General features: G+C 38.4%; 1 protein-coding gene and 1 pseudogene across 4 annotated transcripts in view; both read right to left on the bottom strand.

Moving 5' to 3' along the window:
• Dip2b (DIP2 acetate--CoA ligase B (putative)) overlaps nucleotides 1–23,453 on the bottom strand; it is a 238,524-nt gene that overhangs the window by 72,410 nt on the left and 142,661 nt on the right. For 3 of the 4 annotated variants that reach the window (XM_087200086.1, XM_004862979.4, XM_087200085.1), the window contains exons 4-9: nucleotides 23,322–23,447; nucleotides 12,156–12,368; nucleotides 8,308–8,457; nucleotides 7,718–7,837; nucleotides 3,314–3,511; nucleotides 1,606–1,697 (exon numbers count right to left, since the gene is read on the bottom strand). In XM_087200086.1, the coding sequence (XP_087056212.1) occupies nucleotides 1,606–1,697; nucleotides 3,314–3,511; nucleotides 7,718–7,837; nucleotides 8,308–8,457; nucleotides 12,156–12,368; nucleotides 23,322–23,447 (899 nt within the window). The remainder of the gene's footprint in view (nucleotides 1–1,605; nucleotides 1,698–3,313; nucleotides 3,512–7,717; nucleotides 7,838–8,307; nucleotides 8,458–12,155; nucleotides 12,369–23,321; nucleotides 23,448–23,453) is intronic. The other variant, XM_004862981.4, reaches the window with a different exon arrangement.
• Nucleotides 20,828–20,925, bottom strand: LOC147821523 (U6 spliceosomal RNA; annotated as a pseudogene).

The following is a 23,453-nucleotide window of genomic DNA, read 5'->3' as shown; positions in this document are numbered from 1 at the left end:
CAGCATGGCCTTAAACTCACTATGTACCCCAGACTGGCCTTGAACTCACGGCAATCCTTCTGCCTCAGTCTCCCGAATGCTAGGATTACAGACATGCACCACCATGCTAGACTTCAGATTCTTTTAACTCACTCCTAAGATAAATTCAGTCTGAACCTTTTAAACTTTCCTAGAGCTCCAACATTCTCGTTCCACAGGCCTTCAGACAATTTCCTTCCTATGTATAATGCCCACGTCGACACCTGGGTAGATACATCACCTTCTTAAGGTTGAACGAGGCACAGGAAACACTCAAATGTCACATCTGTAACTAAAAGCCATACTGCCAAAATGTAAGAAGTATTTTACCAGGGTAGTTTACTAGATTCTGTAATCATGAAGCTACTAAAAAGAAGTCTGTTTGTAGTCGGTATTTCATTTCACAAATTCCAAATGAAAAGTAATGCTTTTTTGGGGTTTTATTTTGTTTTTTTGGTACCGGGGACCGAACTCGGGACCTTGCACTTGGAAGGCAGGTGCCGGGAACCACTGAGCTAAATCCCCAGACCAAAAAGTAATGATTGATGTAATAATCATATTCAGAAAGTCATTAGTAGGAAAAGACCTTCAAAAAACATTTTAAAATTTAACTTACTGTCACCTTTTTTAATGGTAGCAGTTTTATCAAAGGTAGGAAAAGAAGTAGGCTCTGCAGAGTGAGTCTGGGCCAAATAAAAAGAAAAGAAGTACACCCTGCAGCGTGAGGGCAGCCACCATGCAAGAGTGAACATAGTGGCCTGTCACTTTTGATTAAATAAAATATCAACTCATTTTTCTGAGTAGTAACATCAATCTCTTTCCTTTTCTATATAAAACAAGAGAAAATTGTTTAAAAGTTTTATGAGGCATTCTATAAAGAAAAATCAGTGTTAATTTTTATCGCTACTTTTATTGTCTAAATATTGAAGTATTTATTCCCAGAAAGATTTAGATTTCTCTTTTATTAGTCCTCAGGAGTTTACAAATGAGTAGCTTCAGAAAAGGGAGTGTGAACTGTCTTCAGTCTCTGACTAGAAAAACTATCTTGTGTGGTACTTGGCTAACTTGGGTTGGAACTAAGCAATTTAAATTTTCTTTTTCTGTTTTATTTTCGTGGTACTGGAAGTTGAACTGCAGGGCACTGCCACTGAGCTACATCCCTAGCCTTTTTAGTTTTTCTTAATTTTGAGACAAGTTCTCACTAAATTGCTCAGGCTGGACTTGAACTCAAGCCTCAACAACCTCTCAAGCAGCTAAGATTACAGGTGTGTGCCACTGCATCCAGACACCATTTTTATTTAATGAGTTATGTAAATTTTCCTGTTATATATTATTAAAGCCCTAGAATGTGCACATTAGAAAACAATAAATACTATCTTTCTAAAAGCAAAACACAGCTGGGTATGGTGTTAGACACCCATAATCCCAGGACTCAGGAGCCTGAGGCAGGCAGCCTAAACCAAGTTTGAGGTCAGCCTAGGCTACACAGTAAGTCCAAGGACAGTCTGAACTATATATAGCAAGACCCTGTTTCAAAGGCTGGCTCCCCCTCAAATTAAATTAAAATAAAACCAAAAAACCAATTACCCTGTCTCCTGGTTTTAACACAGGTTCATTTTTGGTCCCCAGTTTATTAAGCAGTGTGTAGGCCAATTTTAAACTTCTGCTCCACAACTTTCCTGGATAAAGAAAAAAAAAGTCATATTAAAAAATACAGGCTGATTTCAGCAACACAGAGTTCAGCTCACCAGCAAGTTGAGTAAGACAATGGCTTCTTCCAGGTGACACCTTTGCCGGCACCCCCCCTCCCCCAGCGCAGAGCCAGCCCCTTTCCCACAGAAGCTCCAGATTCATTCCGTTTTAAGACCCAGTCCAGCCTGGAAACAAAGATAAATCACCCTGGTTTTTAGAATATTTTAACTTTTTTCTGATTTCCTGTGAATATACTTAGGAATAATTTGATGTGAGTTGATCACTTTTAAAGAAAGGAAAACAATTTCTCTTCCCCAAAGGACTGAAAAACAGAGGACTAGTTCTGTCCTAAGCATTTCCTAAAGAACTCAATGGATGCTATCAGATAGTTCAGGTAACTGGAAAGCAAACAGAATGACTCAAAACGATCCAACACTCCATACCACTCTCACTGTAAAATTCACTAACTGAAATGGAAATTGACTGTTTGAGACATACGGCTATATTCATAGATGTTAAACATGTAAGATCTGGCTAGCTAAATGATTTGAGGTTATACAGATGAAATTAATACTTAACTTCTGAGGTGAACACTAAATTCTTTTGGTCAAAAGAAAAAAGAAAAATCAATCCTTTTCTTTCCTTCTTCTTACCGCCCCCCCAGCTACTCTTAGAAACACTTATTTTAGATTATGAGGAAAGTGAAAAAAGAAATCATACAATTTTATTTTATGGTACTGGGGATCGATACTATTTTAAAGAGCTGCTACTTTTACGTACAAATTACTTAACAGGGGCATTCAAGGTTTAAAGCAGGTCAACCTGTACAATTTTTTAAATAAAAACTTATTTTTCCTCAAACACTATATTCAGTCTAGTATTATCTAGATAATAGATAAGAAAGAGTAAAAGTAATCTACTTGAATAAACTAGCAGTATAAGATCTCATGCCTGACCAGCATGTGGGAGGCTGAGGGAGGAGGATGGCCATGGGTTCAAGACCCTGTCTCAAAAAACAAATAACAAACAAGCAAACAAAAATCTCATAAACCAGGAGTGACTCCATTTTTCTTGAAAAGATTTCAAAAAGAAAAAACCCTTAAGGGCTGGATATGTAGCTACCAGGCACTGGCTTTGATCCCCAGTACCCTCAAAAATAAAATAAAAGATCAGAAAGAAATTTAAATGGAAAAGTACTGATTCTTTGTTCATTAGTAAATTTGTGCCTATTATGAGCAAAATGCAGGACACAGTTAAAAAGAAAAAGTAGTCAGTTTCAAATTTCAGATAAAACAACTTTATTTTCTCCATGCACATTAATACTGATTAAACTTTTTAAAAAATCTTCTAACAGTAAAGCATCAATAGATCTACAGTCTCTTCTTTCTGTAGTCTTTAAATATTAGTGGCTTGGGAGTGTTACATTAGCAAGTGAAAATATTTGGCAAAAGCTTTACTGAGAACTTAGGATCCTATTAAGTATTTGAAAAGATCCTTTGAAACATAATGACCAACAATTGCCAGGTATCAAGACAAAAATACTACCCATGACACTCCGAGGAACAGCTAGGCAACAGAAGAATCTGGACTCGGGGACACTCACCGTATGTGAGCGTGTAAACAGGTTTCCCTGTCACATCCAGCGCAGTCAGACAGGGGCACTTGGCTTGAGTGGCGCCCCAGCGCTGCAGGGCAGATTCTAGAGCAGGTGGCCAGTTACAGATAACGCCCAGGGGCTCCCCCTTCACAGGTGTCATCTGTCGGCCCTCAGGCTTGGGCTGGTTGGGGTCTGGCTGAGGTACTATACCAAAAAGAAATGAGGTGAAAGAAGACCAAGCACCAACAAACATAATTTTAATCCCAAATACACCTTCCTTTTCTCTTCATATTTATCCGATTTAAACTTAGAGAAAATAAAGTGCATGGTTACAAATAGTAATCTATACACTGGGCCTCAATTCCATTTTCCACTTAACGATGAAATCATATTCAACAAACAAATCCTGACCCCACACACAGAAAAACACAAAGTATAAATTTCTTTTCAGCAATTTCACAATTAGTAACCCTTTTTCCGATGCTTTACAGTTTATATCCAGTGTTACAGAGCCAGGCTCCATTGCACAGGGTTATGTTAAATGAAAAAGCAAAAACTACAGCCAGAAAACCCAATTTTACCTTCCCTTCTTATTAGTATAACCCTAAGCAAATTAATCCACCTGAGCTTTACTTTCATCTGTAAAATAGGAACAGTAATGGTACTGGGTCATCACTAGACTCAAGCAGATAAGGGGCAACACCAAACATTCCACGTCTCCACATTCGCACCCATTTCGCACAATGATCCCTTTGCCTCTTGGTAAACTCTTACTCATCCTCGGCACTGGCTCCAAAAGCACATTCCTTGGGAACCATCTCCACCCACTCTTGGAGGGGACTATCCCTTCCGTAATGCTCCCGCACTACGTAGTCGCACACCCCTCTTTTTTTTCATTCTGTATCCACCATAAATAACATTGCTATGAACATGTGTTTTGTTTTGGGGTTTTTTTTTGGTACCAGGGATCAAACTCCGAACCTTACGTTTGCAAGGCAGGCGGCAGAACCACTGAGCTAAATCGCTGGTCCTCGTCTACTCTTACTAAAGCACTAAGGATCAGCAACTTCCATTATGAGCCACTTCCCACACCAAAGACTGAGGGTTTCCTGAGGGAAAGGTCTTCTTTCCCTTACTGCCTCCAGTGCCTAAAACACAGAAGTTGCTCAACAACATTAAGTTGATTCCAACTGAATTAAAAACAAACAAACAGGGCCGGGGATTTAGCTCAGTGGTTCTGCCACCTGCCCCGAAAGCAAGTACAAGGACCTGAGTTCGATCCCAGGTACTAAAAAAACCACCAAAAACCAACCAACCAACCAAACAAACAAAAGCTAGATTGTTAACATGGTTATTCCAAGGAGGTCTGGAGGTGAATAATGTTTCATATACTCTGATACAGATAAAACTAAAGTTCTCTTAATTTTTCTACAATGAACATTATTCAGCTGATTTTTTTTTTTGTACCAAGGATGGAACTTGGATCCTTGTGCTTGCAAGGCAGGCAGCAGAATCACTGAGTTAAATCCTCAGCCCTCAACTGATTTTTAAAACCCTACATTTTTATAAATGGAAAGATCATTTATACATAGAACAAATAGTCAAGTATTTACTAAGGGCTAATTAAGTACACAGAATATGATAAACATTGAAAAAATAAATGCTGCAGATATCATACTTTGAACAAACATTTTTGTGCCTAATATGTACTTGGCCCAAGCATCCAGCACGCACTGGGAACATACACACTCAGAGCAAAGACTAGGACAATGTGAACAGTGTGCAAAGACATATTTTGGGAGAGGAGGGATACCACACTCAACTGGAAGAGGTAAAGCCTACGCTGAGCCTTGAAGGGTAGATAGGAAATTTGACAGGTAAAAGGGACATAAATGAAGTGGCACCACCACCCTGCTGCCACTGCAAAAGGGAGAAAAGACAGAAGCGGCAACAAGTGTTAAATGGGCAAAATAAATAGGAAAATAAATTGTGTTTTATGGCTAAATATAATGACAGATTTGGGAAGCTTAAAGTGTTCTGATTCATTTTTCTGCCAATACCAAGCTCAAGAAACAGCTTCACTCTCCAATTCACTGTCCTAGATAAAGTCTCTGCTAACCTTGTATAGTAGCAGATTCCAAGTTAATTCATTTACATTTTTTAAAAAGCCACAATGAGTCCCAATAATTCTAGTGTTATGGACAGACTACATATGTGTAGCATGGCTTTCTGAATATAAGTGTCTGTATTACTGCCATCCTGCATCAGGACTCAACACAAGCTCTGGGCACAGCCTCTGAAACTTCTAAGATATACTGCTATTTTTCTTTTCCAAAGGTAGCAACTGATCAAACAAGAGAGGATTGCCTATTTATAATTACTAGAATGCTGTTAGGTATAGTCTACCAATGTGAATTATTCAAGTATGATTTCTATTAAACCTCCACCTTCATTTGCCAGGTCAACAAACAGTGCTAGGAAGACTAGAAAGGCTGTTACTGGTGTGGGCACCTTGGACATCAGTACATCAAGAAAGATGTCCACAGTTCAGTGAGTTTAATGACTCCTAAGAGACACAATCTCATCTTAACCTCACGTCAGGTTGTTTTAAAAACAAAACAAGGGCCGGAGATTTAGCTCAGTGGTTCTGCTGCTTGCCTCTCAAGTGCAAGGTCCCGAGTTCAATCCCTGGTACCAAAAAAAAAAAAAAATTAGGGGCCGGGGATTTAGCTCAGTGGTTTCACCATCTGCTGTGCAAGCGCAAGGACCCGAGTTCAATCCCTGGTACCAAAAAAAAAAAAAAAACCCACAATAAAAAAATAAATAAAATAAAACAAACCAGGGGGATCACCATGAGTTGGAGGTCAGCCTGGGCTACACAGTGAGTTCAAAGCCAGCCTGAACTACACAGTGAGACCCTGTCTCAAAAAGACAAAAAGCAAAGAAAAGAAAAAAACCAAAAGATATCAGGTTGCTTTTTGCTGCATGAACTGAGAAAACTAGTCTACCAATGTGTATTTATGCCTAATTCCAATAACTGTCTAATGTGATCAAAGCTACTATTAAGCCAGGTGTAGTGATGTGCACCTTTAATCCCAGCACTCTGGAGGCTGATGCAGGAGGGTTGCAAGTTTGAACCTAGGCTAGACAATTCAGCAACTTTAGTGAGACCCTGTCTCAAAATAAAAAATGAAAAGGGATGGGGATATAGGCTCAGTGTGAAGGCCTTAATTCAATCTCCAGTACTAGGGGGAAAAAATGTCTGGGTGTGGTGGCACATGGATGGAGTTGTAACAATGTAGGAGGCTGAGGCAGGAGGTTGCCAGCCTGGGCAACCTAGTGACTTAGTGAGACCCTGTCTAAAAACAAAACAAATTTCAAAAGAACTGAGGATGTAGTTCACTCCCTGAAATCAATCTCTAGTATGGGAACAAGGTTGGGAGGTGCTGCTATTGGCTCAGGACATGAAGATGAGCTACAAAGACACCAAGGCTTGGTTCTGTCAACAAAAGCTCCACTTTTTCTTTCTTTTTTTTTTGGTACCAGGGATCAAACTCGGGACCTTGCACTTGCGAGGCAGGCAGCACTGAGCTAAATCCCTGGTCCTCTACATTTTTTTGACAAAAGCTTTTATTAAGTAGAACTATTCATTACCTAGCTTCAGGAATAATCAAATAGTCATTTCATTTTATCTATACTGATAACCATTCCCCGACTTTTCCCTACTGATCTTAGAAATCATGGATTCACCTGTATTTTTAAAATTATTAAATAAAGCTCTAATGATTACTTCTTTTGAGAAGCCTTCTCTAAACACACAGATGGAACTAAATTTCTTCTCATTTCCCAAGTGCCTGTATCTGCAAAAAAACTTATACACATGTTTCTACATGTCTGTATTTCAGCACTGCTATAAACCAGAAACACGAAAGAAGTGATTTCCTAATAAATCTCTGCACCTTTCTCACCGCCTACCCAGCTGTCTTGCAGAAGGCATATATATATACACATACGTATGATTGGCTGATTTAATGAAAGGACTATATTACATGAAAAAAAGACTGGGCAAACGTTTTGGGTTGAATTTAATATCTGCATCCTAAAGAAATGCCAAGTATAAATAACTTAAAATTAGACACTTACGACAGTCCTGAATTCAAGAGCATATTAACAAAGATAATTTTAGGCTCAATAATTATCTCAACTCCTTGCCCTTCTTCCCTTCTCTCCCTCCTTACCTTGCATCTGAGATCTAAAATAGAAATGATTCTAAGGAGAAAAGAACAAAGAACTGCAAACTCTTTGAACCAAGAATCTTGTTCATCCTTTACCCTAAGTACCTGACTTGTCGTAACTGCTTAAGAAATATTTGCTTAATGAATATATGTTTCTGGTGTTTTTAACTACTACCTTCCACAATTTCTTCAGAGTCATCCACAAAAAATTCCTTTAATGGAGGCCTTTTGGGTCGTTTCAGAGTATTGAGAAGCTGCTGGATTTTTGTGGATACTCTGCTATTGACAGGAACACCTATAAGGGAAAACAATGGTAACAAATTAAAATTCATGACTTAAAGGTATTTTAGGGTCTGTACTTCCTCATGAGCTTTTATTTCTGATGCCCTTTGGTCTCTGACTATAGCCTCACTCTTATTTCAATTGGGCCACATGGGTATAAATATGTAAATGGCAAGTTTACAGGGTTGTTATTATTAATATGTTGCTTCAAGGTTTCATTTAAGATCCCTCTTCTTCTATAGCATTCTTTTCTTTTTCCACACTTGGTTTTCAGTTCAAAGTATCTCTTGGAAACCCTGACTAAGTGTGACAAGTGTGGAGAGGGGCACTCTGGACGACCTGCCACAGGCTAGCCAAGGCAGCGTGATTCTGCAGTGGCTGAGCCAGTCGGCCAGGAGATTCTGTTTTCAATTTGAATTTTTCAGTTTAATTTATACTCCTTATTTAGCTACTAAAAAAAAAAAAAAAAAAAAAATTCCCTACCGTCCGCTGTATCCATAAGGCTGGACCTGTTGGATCCTTTGTGCATGCCTTTAACTATTCCAGAGGGGGGCAGGTCAATATTTGCTGGGCGTACGGAGGATGATGAGGAAGAGGTAGTTGTAGTGACATCAGGGGGAGCAGAGAAATTCTCTAAGAGGGGAGAAAACAAAACTGAGAATTATATGACATTAACAGCAAAAATAAGAAGTTTTTCTTTTTATTTCTTTAAAAACTACTTAACTAGGTCATTAGCTGTTGTTGAATGAGCTTTTAAATAAAATTCTACCAGCAATTTGTAATGAGAAAACAAGAAATTAAGCTAGGATATATGAAGTTTCTAAAATTATTATTTTCAAGATTTGAGCAGCTTTAGATCAAATCACACAGTCAATGTTTCTGAAAAACATTATTTTCTATTGAGGAAATCAAGTAGAAATCAATGTTATAAAGATAATCCAAATAAAAAAGTGGCATCTGAAGTCAATAAAAGTTGACTGCAAAATGAAACTAAACTAGGATCTTAATTGGCTACTAATATCCTAGTCTCTTGAACATTTCTTTATGATTACCGTTTATTATTTCAATGTTTCTCTTCCCGTTGAAGACCAAAAGTGTCTTGGGGGGTGAGTCAGATCATTCAAGTTTCCAGGCAAAGTATAACCAGGTAAAGGCCCCTCTAATTTTTATAAAACCCTAGGTAACTTGAATCTTAATAGACAATTCCTTTTCTGGCTTTAAATAAAAAAGACTCTTAATACAGAGAAAGTGAATGCTGTAAGTTAGAAGAGATAAATTCAACAGAAATGTGCTACTAAAAACTCAAATGAAGAGGCAGAAGGACTGTGAATTTGAGGCCAGCCTGAGCTATATAAGAGTCTCTGTCTCAAAAAACATGGGCTGGGGATTTAGCTCAGTGGTTCCACCGCCTGCCTCGCAAGTCCAAGGTCCCGAGTTTGATCCTTGGTATCAAAAAAACCCAAACAAAACACAAAAACAAAACATCTGGAGAAATAAGAAAAGGACAATTAGAGGAAATAAATATATGCCATAAAAATAATGAAAAGTCATTAAAAAACATCAAAAAGGAAAAAAGCATAATATAAATCAATTTGGGGACTGGAAGGGGTGACACACACCTGCAATCCCAGCATTCAGGAGGCTGAGGCAGGAGGATCGCTGAAGGTTTGAAGCCAGCCTAGGCTCAAAGCTATCATGAGTTCAAGGCCAGCCTGAAGTACATAGCGAGACACTATCTCAAAAAATTTTTTTAAAAGTTTAATTTTAATTAAAAATATCAATTTGGGGTAGGATTTTCTATGCCTACAAGGTCTGTAATTACTGGTTTAATATTTTTTAAAGTGTGAAATATACTACCACAGGTACATAGGTTGATTGACGTTTTTTAACTTGGTTTTTTAGACAGGGCCTCACTATGTAATTCAGGCTGGCCTCAAACTCACAGGCGATCCTCCTGCCTTGGCCTCCCAAGTGCTGGGATTACAGGGGTGTGCCACCATGCTTGTGAGCATAAGTATATTGCAGTATAACTTTCTGTAGGATAATATGATAACAAAAGCATTAAGAGTGCACATTTTTGACCAGGTGTAGTGGCGTCTCCCTGCAATCCCAGCTACTTGGGAGACTGAGGCAAAAGGATCACAAGTTCAAGGCCAGTCTAGGCAACAATAAAAAAACCCCACAAAAATAACAAACAAAACAGAAAAACAAACAAAACAAAACAGGCAGGGAATGTAGCTTAGCACTTCCTCAGTTCAATTCTCTGCGCGCGCACACACACACACACACACACAAAGACATTTTAAATCTACCAAGCCAACTCAGAGTTTACAGTGATATATCCCAACAAAATAAGCAGATAAATGCACAAAGCTATATATTCAAGCACGTTTATCCCAGCAGACTGCGTAATGGTAAAAAGCTGGATACTTCCTTTGTTGTTGTTTTTTTGAGACAAGGTCTCATTACATAGTTCAAACTGGCCTTGAACTCACTCTGTAGCCCAGGCTGGCCTCAAACTCATGGCAATCCTCCTGCCTCAGTCTCCCAAGTGCTGGGATTATAGGTGTGCACCACCACACCTGGCTTGGATACTCTTTAGATATCCAAAATAGGCAATGGCTAAATAAATCAGGGCACTGTCACACAATGGTATATGAAAAAAGGTAAATAGGCTGGAAATGTAGCTCAGTGGCACCGCACCTGCCTGGCAGGTGCAAGGTCCTGAGTTCAATCCCCGGTGCCAAAAAAAAAAAAAAAAAAAAAAGTATATAATAAAACCATAAAAATAATAGAATAATTATAACGATGAAAAAAGATATTTGTGATATAATGCTAAGAAAAGATGTTAATGAAATTATGTTCAAGACAATTTCATTTTTGTAAATTCAAAACCAAAGCCATACATATTCATACATAAATAAAATCTAGACTACACACTGAAGTCCTAACACTAAAGTGTTATTTATAGGAAATGAGATTGTAGATTATTTTTGTGTTTCTGAGTTTTCCTTATCAGAAAAATGAATTACTTCTCTAGAGCAAATATCCAAAAGGCATTAATATTGGATAAGATGGTTCATGTGAGCAATTTTTTTTTGTGGCTTTCGAGGCAGGCGGCAGAACTACTGAGCTAAATCCCCGGCCCCTCATGTGCATAATTTAAACCAGTAACTTTTCAAAGTCACAAAACCAAGAGAAAAATAAGAGGTCAGATGAAATCATCTTAACAAAAGTGCAAATAATATTAACTGTGTATTAAGATAACACTTTTTATAAGTGAAACTGCTCTCTTTTAAGACAGACATAGAAATGAAAGCTCACCAACCATGGTCCTGTTGCTTACCCTCCATGAAAGAAGAGGTGGTGAACATGTATATTTGTACATAGCTGCTCTAGCAGGCTCAATGAACTACAGGGCAGAGTCAAGAGCAAACGGCAAATCATCCAGAGCTGGAACACGACTTTTACTATGGGCAATCTTAGTAGCTATTATATTTAAAAACTATAAACCTGAATTGAAACATAGTTCTAACTTTTTATTTTTAGAAATCAGTTAATAAATAAAAAAGGTCACTGAGGAAAATTAAGAGCAAAATGTGACAAGAAAAAAGGAAAGATACCACAGATAATGTCAATGTATATTCTTAGTGCAGTTTTGTACTAACCAATTAAGCAAAAACAAAGATCTGTATCTTTTTATCTGCAGATGTCACAGCTCTTTAAAGAACAAATAAAAACATAAACCAGAGCCAAGCAAAAGCTACACTCCGTATAGTAGCATCAGCAGCAGGCAGCAGTTCACAGAGTACCAATATCCTCAGCCTGCACATTCCAGGTGTAGCGGTATCATAGCAGCAAGGATAATAAATCCAGTCTTTATGCTAAAGACAAAAGGGCTCACTGATATTGGTTGGTGTAGAATTTGTTTAGGTTCAATGTTTTCTGCTGGACAGACCATACATAATAATCCTGGGAAAATCTAAGATGTTACATATTTTAATACTTTTTTAATATAAGGAATATCCTTCAACTGGGATAAGCCCATGTTAAGACTGGTGTTATATCCTGCAGCTTGAGTATTGCTTATGGAAATAGATATGGCTTCAGGTGGGCAATACTAGGTACCAATAATGCAGATGATACCTATCATTTCTGCAACAAATGTATTGCTGGTGTTTCCTTCTTTGCTTCATTAACTGTCATGTTCTTTCTGATTATATTTTCTCAGGCCATACTAAAAAAACCTAACACAAATCATATACTGTTTCCTGGATACTGGATGCCAGATGGAACATAATTTGGACTTCTTGGGTAGGTCCACCTCCTACCTATTCGAGTATTGGCAAATACATCAGCTAGGGACCCACTGGTTCCTTTGACCTCTCCGTGGGACAGCGTAGAAGATGCAGAGGAAGAGGTGGACGATCCCTGAATTGAACGGTTGATCCAGGACTCAGCATTCTGTAAGCTCTGTTGCAAGGCAGCAGAGAGCGCAGCTTGGCGTCTCAGAGAGCCCTCATCCTCAGAGGCCGAAGACGTGTCTGTGTGGAATTAGAAAAAAAGAAGTTCTCGATCCTGCCTACAACAATGACTTTTCAGTTCTTGTTCACTGATCAGACATTTGATGTTGACACCAGCAAAACATTCACATTCTCAGGAATCTCAAGGAAAGATCTACTGTACTGGGTAAAGCTTGCAAAAATAAAACAGCCTAACTCTGGAGCTAATTTTAAGTTGCTTTTGTATTAAAAATAAAACCCTTTAAGAATCTTTTTAACATCACTATTTTTCTGTTCCGAACTTAATTAGCATCCAAATTCTGTTTTACCTACTTACGTTCAAGTAATAATAAAAGTGCTTGTGTATTTTTTTCTTTTTGGTACCGGGGATCAAACTCAGGACCTTGTGCTTGCAAGGCAGGTGGTGGAACCACTGAGCTAAATCCCTGGCCCATTTCCTTCATCTCTTAAGTAGAGCACCTCATGAGAGGTTGCCATAGTGACTTTTACAAGTACTTTTTAGGCTCTACTTAAAAGAAAATTATCTTGATCTTGTTAAAAACTTGTGTGCCAAGCAGTAAGCAAGGTGATGGGAACTGAAGTGAGGTGACCACCAGTCCTCAGCCGGGAGAGATCCGTGGCTTTAGTGAAAAAGCCAGATGGTCATGCAACATGGGTACATTTTTTGAACAGGGCAGGAGAGGGCACAGGATCTTTTCTTCATTCTCAGTCAGAGAAGAATTATGAAAAATTCACTGTGTATTTAGCCTGGCTCTGACTTCAGGAAAATAAGGCTTAATTAGAAAAGCACAGGGGGAGGGGGTTCCAGCCAAATATAGAGAAGCAAAAGTTGAGGGAAACAAAAGTCAAGAATTATTCTAGGCTCTAAGCTTGTAAGACATAAAAGTTAAAAAAAAAAAAAAAAAAGGTATTTGGTCTGAGGTAGGACAAACCCTTCTATATGATTTGTATGATTTGGGGAGCTTTGTTTTATGATCTGTGAATTGAACGAATTTACTCAAATTTTTAAAGTTAAAATTTTGTGGAGCTAGGTATATAGGCTCAGTGGTACGGTGCCTGCCTACCATATGTAAGGCCCTGTGGTCAACCTTCACTTCCCCAGCACTCAGACTGAGATAGAGGAGGGGAGGTGGACTGAGATTAATTAATCCTGCAGAACATTTTCCTTTAATTGAGGTAACAACATAAATCCATGACCTGCTTTGGTTCAAAGAATTAAAGAAATAACTAACTGGGCTGGAAAACTCCAAGTACCATGAAAAAATAACCTAGGCCAGAAGTCAAATTCTGCAGGCTCAAAGCAAGAAAGTTCAAATAATTACTTTATACCTGCATACTTGCTTCTTGCTCTGTATTACCATCAATTTATTATCTCATACTGAATGAGACCTGAGGCCCAAGTCTGATTGTTTTAGCCTTTTAAAATAATGTCCTACAGGGGCCGGGGATTTAGCTCAGTGGTTTCGCCGCCTGCTGTGGAAGAGCAAGGACTCGAGTTCGATCCCCGGTACCAAAAAAAAATAATAATAATGTCCTACATAACCACAATATTTGCTAGGAACTACATCAGGGCTCAGTGATTCTGATGTATGAGTGCATGCCTATGAGGCATTAAGTGTCCTAAAAAGGCTTACAGTCTAGTAGAGGAGAGAAGCCCACAGACTAGAATATGTAAAGAAATGCTCAGACATGGAATAAGCCAGGGTTTCACAGGAAGAAGACCAATCAGTCCAAAATTTTAAATATTTCTATGTAAATGAACAAAGATTTTGAGGAGATATAGGGCAAAAAATGATGCTAAAGAGATAAACAATGACCAGGTCTCAAAGGGATGGAGTTCCTTGAAAGAGAAATAGGATGTGTAACTCCACTGGATTTGCCAGCTGCCATTTTCTACAGCACCATTTATTTTAATTTGTGAGTCTAAAATCAAAAACACTCCCCCCCCAGTTTTTTTGAGACAAGGTCTTGCTATACAGTTCAGGCTGACCTTGAATTTACTATGTAGTCCAGGCTGGCCTCAAACTCACGGTGATCCTCCTGCCACAGCCTCCCAAGTGCTGGGATTACAGGCACGTGACACTATGCCCAGATCAATTTTCAAAGTTAGTAAAAACAGTATTTTTATAACTAGATTTATGGAAAATTGGTTTTATTACATTCTACTGAATCAATTAACTGCGTGCGTTATTCCACTTCAATTACCTAATCTGCCTGCCAACCCTCCTCAGAGTGTTTAATGACTACAGCCACAGAGTAGGATGTGGCCTGCATGTTAGTCTTTCATCTGCACTGTGGAGTCCACTGCTCGACTAGCTGTGCAGTGTGGGGGTAAATTACCCATCTGCAAAGGCCGTATGCTTGTTCCTCCATTCGGCAAGTATGACTAAGCTCTATTTAGTTGGTAGGCATAAAACACACAGCAGGAAGACACAGTCCCGATTCTCATGGATGGGAGTCTTACAAGAGTTCGGGGCAGATGCCCAAGAAACTGAGACCTAAACCAAGGCCTGCAGGGTAAGGAAGATTTTGTTATGAGGGACAAAGGGACGAGGAGAAAGCAGTGCCAGTAGAGGGGAACAGTAGGTGAGGAAGCTAGGTATATTTGGACATCTTAAAGAAGCTGAGGCAAGTCAAAACACATGATGCAAAACTGACAGCAATGAAAGATACGGCCAGACAAGCAGGCCATCTGGATCGCTAAGGGCCTCGTAAGACATGCTAAGGAAATCTGTTTTGTAATAACTAGAGTGGGAGACCATGAAAAAAGGCAACATTCGGAAAGCACTGCAGCAGTACCAGCACAGAGCAGCAGCTGGTCCATGTATATTAGTTCCCCTTCTCATCCTAGCAAGGATAATTGGGGGGGGGGGGTGTTCCTATTTAATTTGCAACAACATCTGAAATTTTCCCTAAGAATAATTTAAATACAGTAGCTAGTTCCTTCCTATAAACATGAAGGTAAAGAGGATAGAAAATGAAGGCTGACAGAAGATAAACATACCATGCTAATAATGCAAACTAAGAAATGGAGATGGGTATAAGAATAACTCCCTTTGCATGAACTCACAAACACAAAATTGGCTGGGCAAGGCTGAAAGCTGATACACAAAATGTAAATAAGAATTGCATCTTTTTAAAAATCAAAATGAGCTCCCCTAAAAATATTATTATTTTGGGCCAGGGATTTGGCTCAGTGGTGTCACCGCTTCCCTTGCAAGTGCAAGGTCCCGAGTTCAATGCCCAGTACCAAAAAAAAAAAAAAGTTATTTGGTTGCTTTTCGTTTTTATAAAGTAATCACCTAGGAAACTGCTATGAATTGGTAGAAATTTAGGCAAGGGTAAATTAATACTAATAGAAATAAAGTTATCAATTTTCTACTGAATCTGCTCTGGTTGTCTGTTACCTACTGTTAACTAAAGTCTTTGCCTAAGCTCCTTTAAACATTTTTTTAAAATTATTTCATTTTACAGACTGAACCCAGGGCCTCACACACATTACACAAGCACTCTACTACTAAGCTGTCACCAACCCTGGTTTCTATTTTGGGGCTGAGTCCTGCTAAGTTGCCTGAGCCAGCCCCCAACTTGCAATCCTACCTCAGCCTTTGAAGCAGCTTGGATTACAGGTATGGGCCACTGAGAGCCTGGTTCTTAAATATGATGAATATGTCTTCACAATAGAAAACAATTTTGAAAATACAATTTGCCCTTTGTTGTATAAATCTGATGTCACTTTATATAATACTGGTCACCAGGAGCCTATGATCTATGACCAATTAGGAAACATAAACAACAAACTTATTAAACCATCTCACCCCAGAAAGAATGGCCATCATCATAAAATCTAATAATAAACAAATGTTGGCTAGGCTATAAGGAAAAAGGAACCCTTCTACACTGTTGTTGGTGGGGATGTAAACTAGTACAATTACTATGGAAATCAGTGTGGAGATTCAAGAAAACTAAAAGTTTTAAAAAAAAAAAAGGTAGAAATTCCATTTGACCAGGCTATCCCCCTCCTAGGTATTTCCCCAAAAAGGTTTAAATCATTACATTACAGGGACACATGCATACCTATGTTTCTAGCAGGACAATTTATAACTAGATCTTGGAAACAGCATATATGTCCATCAATAGATGAAAAGATAAGGAAAATGTGGTATTTGAACACAATAGAGTAAGTACTATGCTGTCACAAAAAAGATTAACTTGAAGCATTTGTAGGTAAATAGATGCAACTCGAGAACATAATGTTAAGTGAAATAAGGTCCAACACACGAGCTCAAATATCACATGATTTCTCTGATAACTGGGTTCACGAACTTAATTTGTTCCACTATTTTGGAAAAGATGGCATATTTGTGTTTCTGCAGGAAAGATGACCATGGTGTGTTTGTCATCTGATGCAGAGTTTGCAAATAAAAACAAAATTTTGCCAAATACTTTTGTTTGCAAACCAAATTGTTGCAAACAAAAGCATTCTGAAACAAGGTACCACTCTACACACACACACACACACACACACACACACACACACACACACACATCAAAACAGAATAAATAGGGAGTTTACTTCCTAAAATTTTATATTCTTTTGTTTTAAAAATAGTATTTCAATATATATGCTAATTTGTTTCATTTTTACTAATAAAGCAGTTTACCTTAGCTAGTTGAAAAGAAAGTTTGTGTTACTGTTTGTTTTTTGTAAGAATCTTTTTTGGTTTTTGTTGTACTGAGTGCTTGGAAGACAACTGCATACAATGTAATAACTACTGCTACTGTCTTATTATTTGGTTATGAAAATTAATTTTTTTTCATAAAAAAGAAAAAAAAAGCTTGTTCATTTTAAGGGAAAAAGGTCCTGAATTTACTAACTGTTCTTAACTATGTAACATTCTGTCTTTAGCCATGTTTGAAAAACATTTTCTCCTTAGTGGAAAATACGTGTATCATATCTAAAAACGTTTATTTGTTTGCTTCTTTGTTTGCTTGCTTGCACAACTGGGAATTGAACCCAGGGCCTTCATACTCAGCTTCATCTCTGGCCCTTGATTTTAATTTTTTACAGTATTGGGAATTGAACCCAGGGGTGCTCTACCACTGAACTGCATCCCTACTCCCCTTTTATTTTTTAAGATAGGTTATTACCAAGTCATGAAGTTGGGCTCAAATTTGAAGATTTTTTTTTTTTTTTTGTACCGGGGATGGAACTCAGGATGGGCTCAAATTTGTGATCCTCCTGCCTCAGCCTCCCAGAGTGCTGGGATTATAGGAGTGTACCAACATGCCCAGTTTATTAAAAATTTTAAATACCTGCTATATTGTCTAGTCATTGCATTCCTGAGCATTTACCAAAAGAACAGAAAGTATGTATCTGTTCCAAGACTTGTGAGTGTTCACAGAAGCTTTATTTGTTTGTTTGTTTAGCTAAAAATGGGAAACAACCCAAATGTCCATCAACAAATGAATGGACAAACTGTAGCATACCTACCCATGTGGTGGAATACTGCTTAGCAATAAGATGGAATGATCTACTGTTGTGATGGACACAACAAAATAGACAAAACTAAAAACATTTATGCTGAAAGAAGCCAGACCTTCCTCATCTACCTGTGACCAAAGAAAAAAGTGAAATGATATGATTCTATTATATAAGATTCTAGAAAAATGCAAACTAATGTACAGCAACAGAAAACAGATCAATGGTTACTTGGGGATAAGGACAGAGAAAGTGAGGGGGAGAAGTTAGGAGGAAATGTAAACGGCGGTAGAGATATTCACTATCTTAATTGTGGTGACGGTTTCATGGTTCACAGTGTCAAAACTTAGCTAAGTACATACTTTACACATGTGTCAGTGGGCTGGGGGTATAGCTCAGATATAGAATCTACAGTGACTATGTGCATGGCCTTGGATTCAAATCTCATACCAAAAACAAACAAAAATATACAAAAACCAAAACCTAAGACCACTTGTTAAATAGTGCTTACCTGGCAAGTAGTGAAATTTAAATCTTGTACCTACGAATCACAAAGCTGCAGAGACGGTCTCCCTACCTCTGCTATGGTATCTCAAAGCCAAGCATAAGGCAAGCTTTCTTGACTTCTTTTGTGGCAGTTTAATTTTTTTTTTTTCAGTTCTCTCTATTCTCTCTCTCCAGAGGGTACTATTATTCTCTACTTCTATTTATAGACCTTAAATTTTACAATCAGCTACTGAAATATACAAATTCAACTTAGATAGAGTGATTTTGTTTTTCTTTCTTTTTTTGGTACCAGGGATCAAACTCAGGACCTTGTGCTTGCAAGGCAGGCACAGTGCCACTGAGCTAAATCCCCGGCTTTTGTTTTTCTTTTTTGGTGGTACTAGGGATTAAACCCAGGCATGCTCTACCACTGAACTACACCCCCAGCCCTCTTTTAAAAAATTACTTTTTGAGACAAGGTCTTGCTAAATTGTCCAGACTAAGGAGCTTGTGAGCCTCCTGCCTCAACCTCCTGAGTAGCTGGGATTATAGGTGTGTGCCACCACACACTGCAGAAGTTCCCCCAAGTGATTATAGATCATTGTTCATAATCCATACCAATAATTTTTACAATAATGTCTATTAAAATAATGTCTATTAATTAATTAGAGCACATTTATAAAGGTATGTGTTTTGGGTTATAAGCTCTCAGAAGGAAATGGCTATTTAACTTGTTGGGAACAATACCCATTCCAGTATCATACAACACGAGCACCTAGCAGGTAAAAAGTATTTCCTATACATGATTTTTTTTTCAGTACTAGGGATTGAACCTTTTTTATTTTTCATTTTGAGACAAGGTCTCACCAAGTTGCTAAATTATATAGACTAGGATTGAACTTGCAGTCCGCCTGCCTCCACATCCCAGAGTGCTGGGATTACAGGTGTGCACATGATGCACATGTGCTACACATGATACCTGAGTACAGTAACAAACACAACCAAGAAGACTTTGAGTCTGATATTTAATTAGAGTTTTCCTGAGGCAAATCATGCAGACTATGAATGAACCTGCTGCTTGCCTCATCGCTAAAGAATTTACTCCTTCACAGAGTATTTAAGAAGGGGTACGTGAGGGAGGGCAGCCATCAGTATGCGAAAGTATTCTGCATACTGGAAGGCACTAAGATTCCCTAAAGCACTGTTAAAGCATGTTAAAAGTATAACAACATCCCATCTGTTTACGGACAGTATTTTCATATATAGAAATAGAGGGGTAAATGTTTTGTCTTCTAGCCTGAAGAATTACCATGGCCACTGTCAAGAAGGACTCTGTGTGAGACAGGTATCTACTTTTAAGCTCCTTTCTACAGAAGCCAATTGAATAGCCTACTGTGCTTTCTGGGTTATTATGTAGTCTATATGGTCACCTGTCTACCCTCACAATGCAGTGAAGGGTAAGTCCACAAGAGTGCAGAAAAAGCTCAGAGGGGAAAAAATAAATGCTTATTTTTGCTTTGTGTTTTTCTGTATGAATGAATAATAGTGCTACACAAAGAACCCCTACAAAGAAAGAGCTGAGGTAATTGCCTCATGACATTAGTCAATGATTTCAACACATAAAGGGAACTGGATGGCAGTGATTCAAGTAGTATAAAGACTCTGAAAAAGGCCACAGGCATTAAAAAGAACTATAGACTGCTACCATCTAAGACAACTTAAATTTTCCAATCCACAGCAGAAATTAGTGTACATATTAATAAGCAAGTTTTAGGTTGACTGACATCTTATTATTTGAGAGTGACTTATGAACAAAAGATAAATTATTTCCTATGCCAACTATTTACCATATTTTCCAGACTATAGGATATAATAAATGAAGCCAAGATTTATGACATTTTACTCCTTAAACCTTTTTTACTAAGTTCCTCCAAAAGAAGCTCTACCTTTTCATCAATTCAGTAATTCAAGCAGTTATGTGGTGAGTCCCTCCCAAAGAAGCCAAAGAAAGCGAATGAATTCTAGGAGTCATTCCAGAGGCTAGGTTCACCAAGACAGCATGTGCAGAGTAGGGGCTGTGATCTGCACTTTGTTCTGTGATATGTGGTGCGACATCTCAAACAGTGTGGAAAGGAAGATGACTAAAATACTGTGAAACGTTAAGTTAACTTTTCCCTGCAACAGTGGTATATCTTTTTAGGTCATTTTTTCGTAGCTGGCCTGATTTTAAAAAGAAAAAGAACAAAAACAAAAAACAGCCAGTAACAAGCAATATTGTCAATTCTCTCCCCCCACACTCCCCATTCCTTGAAAGCAGCCTCAGTATTTTTTTAAATGTGGTTGTTTCAGGGGCTATCAGAATAGATATGCAAAAGGAAACCTATCTGACAGCCCTGGGTCAGGTTTAACAGATCACGGGAGAGGCTAATATAGGCTTGAACTGCAAGAGGACAGCAGGAAAAAAAATATATTTTTTTTTTTTGGACACAAGGACAACTTATTTGGCAGTCAGAAAAATATGGAACACTTCACAACTTTGTGTGTCATCCTATGCAGAGGCCATGGTAATCTGTATCATTCCAATTACAGAGTACGTGCTGAAGTTAGCACAGCAGCCAAAGCTCTGAACTGGTGGCTCTGAGAAGCTTGGAAAGAGAATGGAATTGGAATTCTATGTGAGAACAGAACATTTTACCTGCTAAAATGGAAGGTGCTAGCAGAAGCCTTTTGATATATACACAGTATTTCTTTCCATGTTCCTTTGCCAGAGCAAAGCATTTGTCTTAGGCATGTGCATGATTGTTGAATGAGAGCTTCAAGATCTATTCCATGTGGGGGCTGTGTGAGAAATCATAATGAAGAGTAGTCTCAATATTTCCTCCTGTTAGGAGAGAATTCTAGTAGACAACAGGTTATGTCCCTAAGAGCACACTGAGGTTTCTCAAACACTATTCAGAAATCCCCGAAACAGAAGATAAATGGGTATTACTCTGCTCTACAGAATACAGATCTTAGGAGAGAGGACTACATCTCTGCACTCACGAAATTATTAAAATATGTAAAGTGATCAAGAACATTATGACCCAGGCATGGTGGTGCATGCCTGTACCCCAGCACTCCAGAGGCTGAGGCAGGAGGATCGCTGCAAGTTCAAGGCCAGCCTGGGCTACATAGTGAGTTCAAGATCAGCCGGAACTAAATAGCAAGATCTTGCCTAAAAAAAAAAAATGAAAGAAAGAAACAAAGAAAGGAAACAGGAGCCTGGAATTTAGCTCAGCGAGAGAGAGAACATAATGCTATGTCTTCAGGAGTTCAGACAGAGCAGAACATTAGTGTTTAGAAACACAGAAGCCTATAGTAAATTCCAACACTATGGTCTCATTCAGCAATGAACAGCTGAGATTTGTTTCTAGAGCTGGTAAATTCCCCTCAGGCAGTGACTTCTGTGAAAGGAGATTAGAAAAGTTTCCACTCCATCTCCACTTTCTCAAGATCTTTTGCTGCACTCTCACACTTAATCCAAAGCAGTAAAAGAAGCCTATTTACTGTGAAACTGCACTGCTTTAACACAGCCTTAGAGAAGACTGTTTCTAAGAACTTCCCATCCCACTGCTCCCTACCCTTTGCCATTTACTGCACATGAACCCTCAGCTGCTCTGCAGTGGAATCTGCCAACAAGGAATGGTTACTAAACTAAGAGCCCCCTTTGTCTACGAGGACCCAACTTGTACTGTACTAATGTGGAAGGGAACCCATCCAAGATTCTGAATGAGAGTGGGCTTGAAGTATGCACCATTATAGACACAAAATGTCTTATTGTGATGGTATGTTAGAGATATCCTGTGTTACATTTAGAGAAACACTTGAAGCCACAGAGCTATTTCTCCTTCAAACATATTGATACCACAGATAAGAAAAAAGCACACACAGTTAATGAGCCCACAGCACACCCAAATACTTTGAGAAGTTAGCCAAAATCTAGGCAAAAGCTATTAATACTGAGTCTGAATCTATGAATGGGATCAGTATAAATAGCTCAACAATGTGACAGCTGTGAATAAAAATCAGTAACTTCATAGGACTTTAGTGACTTCATAGGAATCTTCCCAGAGACAGTTGGTCACAAAAGTATTGGCAAAAATTTCCCCCAAAGATTTCACTAGCAGTAACATGACAGTAGAGAGACAGGCACTATCCTGAGGATCTGAAGTAGATTTTATTATATTTATTCTGAGAGGGCTATATTAAGATCTGGTGTGGGATTTGATGTAAAAAAAAATTTTTTTAAGGTTTTGGGAAAAATTCTCAATAAATGAGACAGCTTAAGGCTGTTCCTGTTGTTCCTCAAATGTGAAGTTGTAACTTTTTGTCTTTTTTGATGTTAATTTATGTGAGGGGGAATAAAGATTCCAAGTCTAGTGAGTGAGTATGGGATAAAGATACCTAGTTCCCACTAATCTCAGGGCCTCAGTAAAAAAAGTAGATTCTAAACAATATAAAAATGTATATAAAGTATATTCACACAAACATTATCTTCAGATCTATTACAAATCTGCATGAGTGCTCTCCCATAATCTTTAGTGTCACACAAAATTTTATCCCAAGTCCACCTACTTCTATGCCTGCAAGAGAGGTGAAGGATCAGATTTAGAAGTATAAATGAATCAAATATATGACCTTGGGTCCTATTTTGGATGCCCACGAAAATGCTATTTAGTCAGAGCGGCCTTGGCCCATATTCATTTAGGACTACATGAGTTTGGAGACTGCAAAGGAAATGGTGAGACGTCAGAAGGAAAAGTGGTTTTCATTTTGTTTTGTTTTATTTTTAAGGCTTCTTTTTGTGTATTGTTTACATGTGCCAGTAATCAAAATCTGCCACCTTCTTGTGTGCCTCTAACCACGTGCAGAGCATTCTAGTTCCTACCTCAGACAGAAAGGGCAGAATTTATTTCAGGAACATCCTGATAGTAACTGTCAGAGTGAAAAGGGTCTTACAAACCTACCAGGAGGTGTGCAGGCATCCGCAGGGGACTGGACGAATGTGGACCTTCTTTTGGTGGGCATGGGCAAAGCCATTTTCTGTTCTTTATGCTTTGCCAGTGCAGCTTGAACTGCTTCTGTGTGGATATCTGAAA

This window comes from Heterocephalus glaber, unplaced genomic scaffold (genome assembly GCF_053883595.1).
Source record: "Heterocephalus glaber isolate CG9 unplaced genomic scaffold, H.glaber_assembly_v1.0 deba00001733, whole genome shotgun sequence".
Classification (NCBI taxonomy): domain Eukaryota; kingdom Metazoa; phylum Chordata; class Mammalia; order Rodentia; family Bathyergidae; genus Heterocephalus; species Heterocephalus glaber.
The sequence above is the reverse complement of the archived record's forward strand: the minus strand, read 5'-3'. Positions and strand labels throughout refer to the sequence as shown.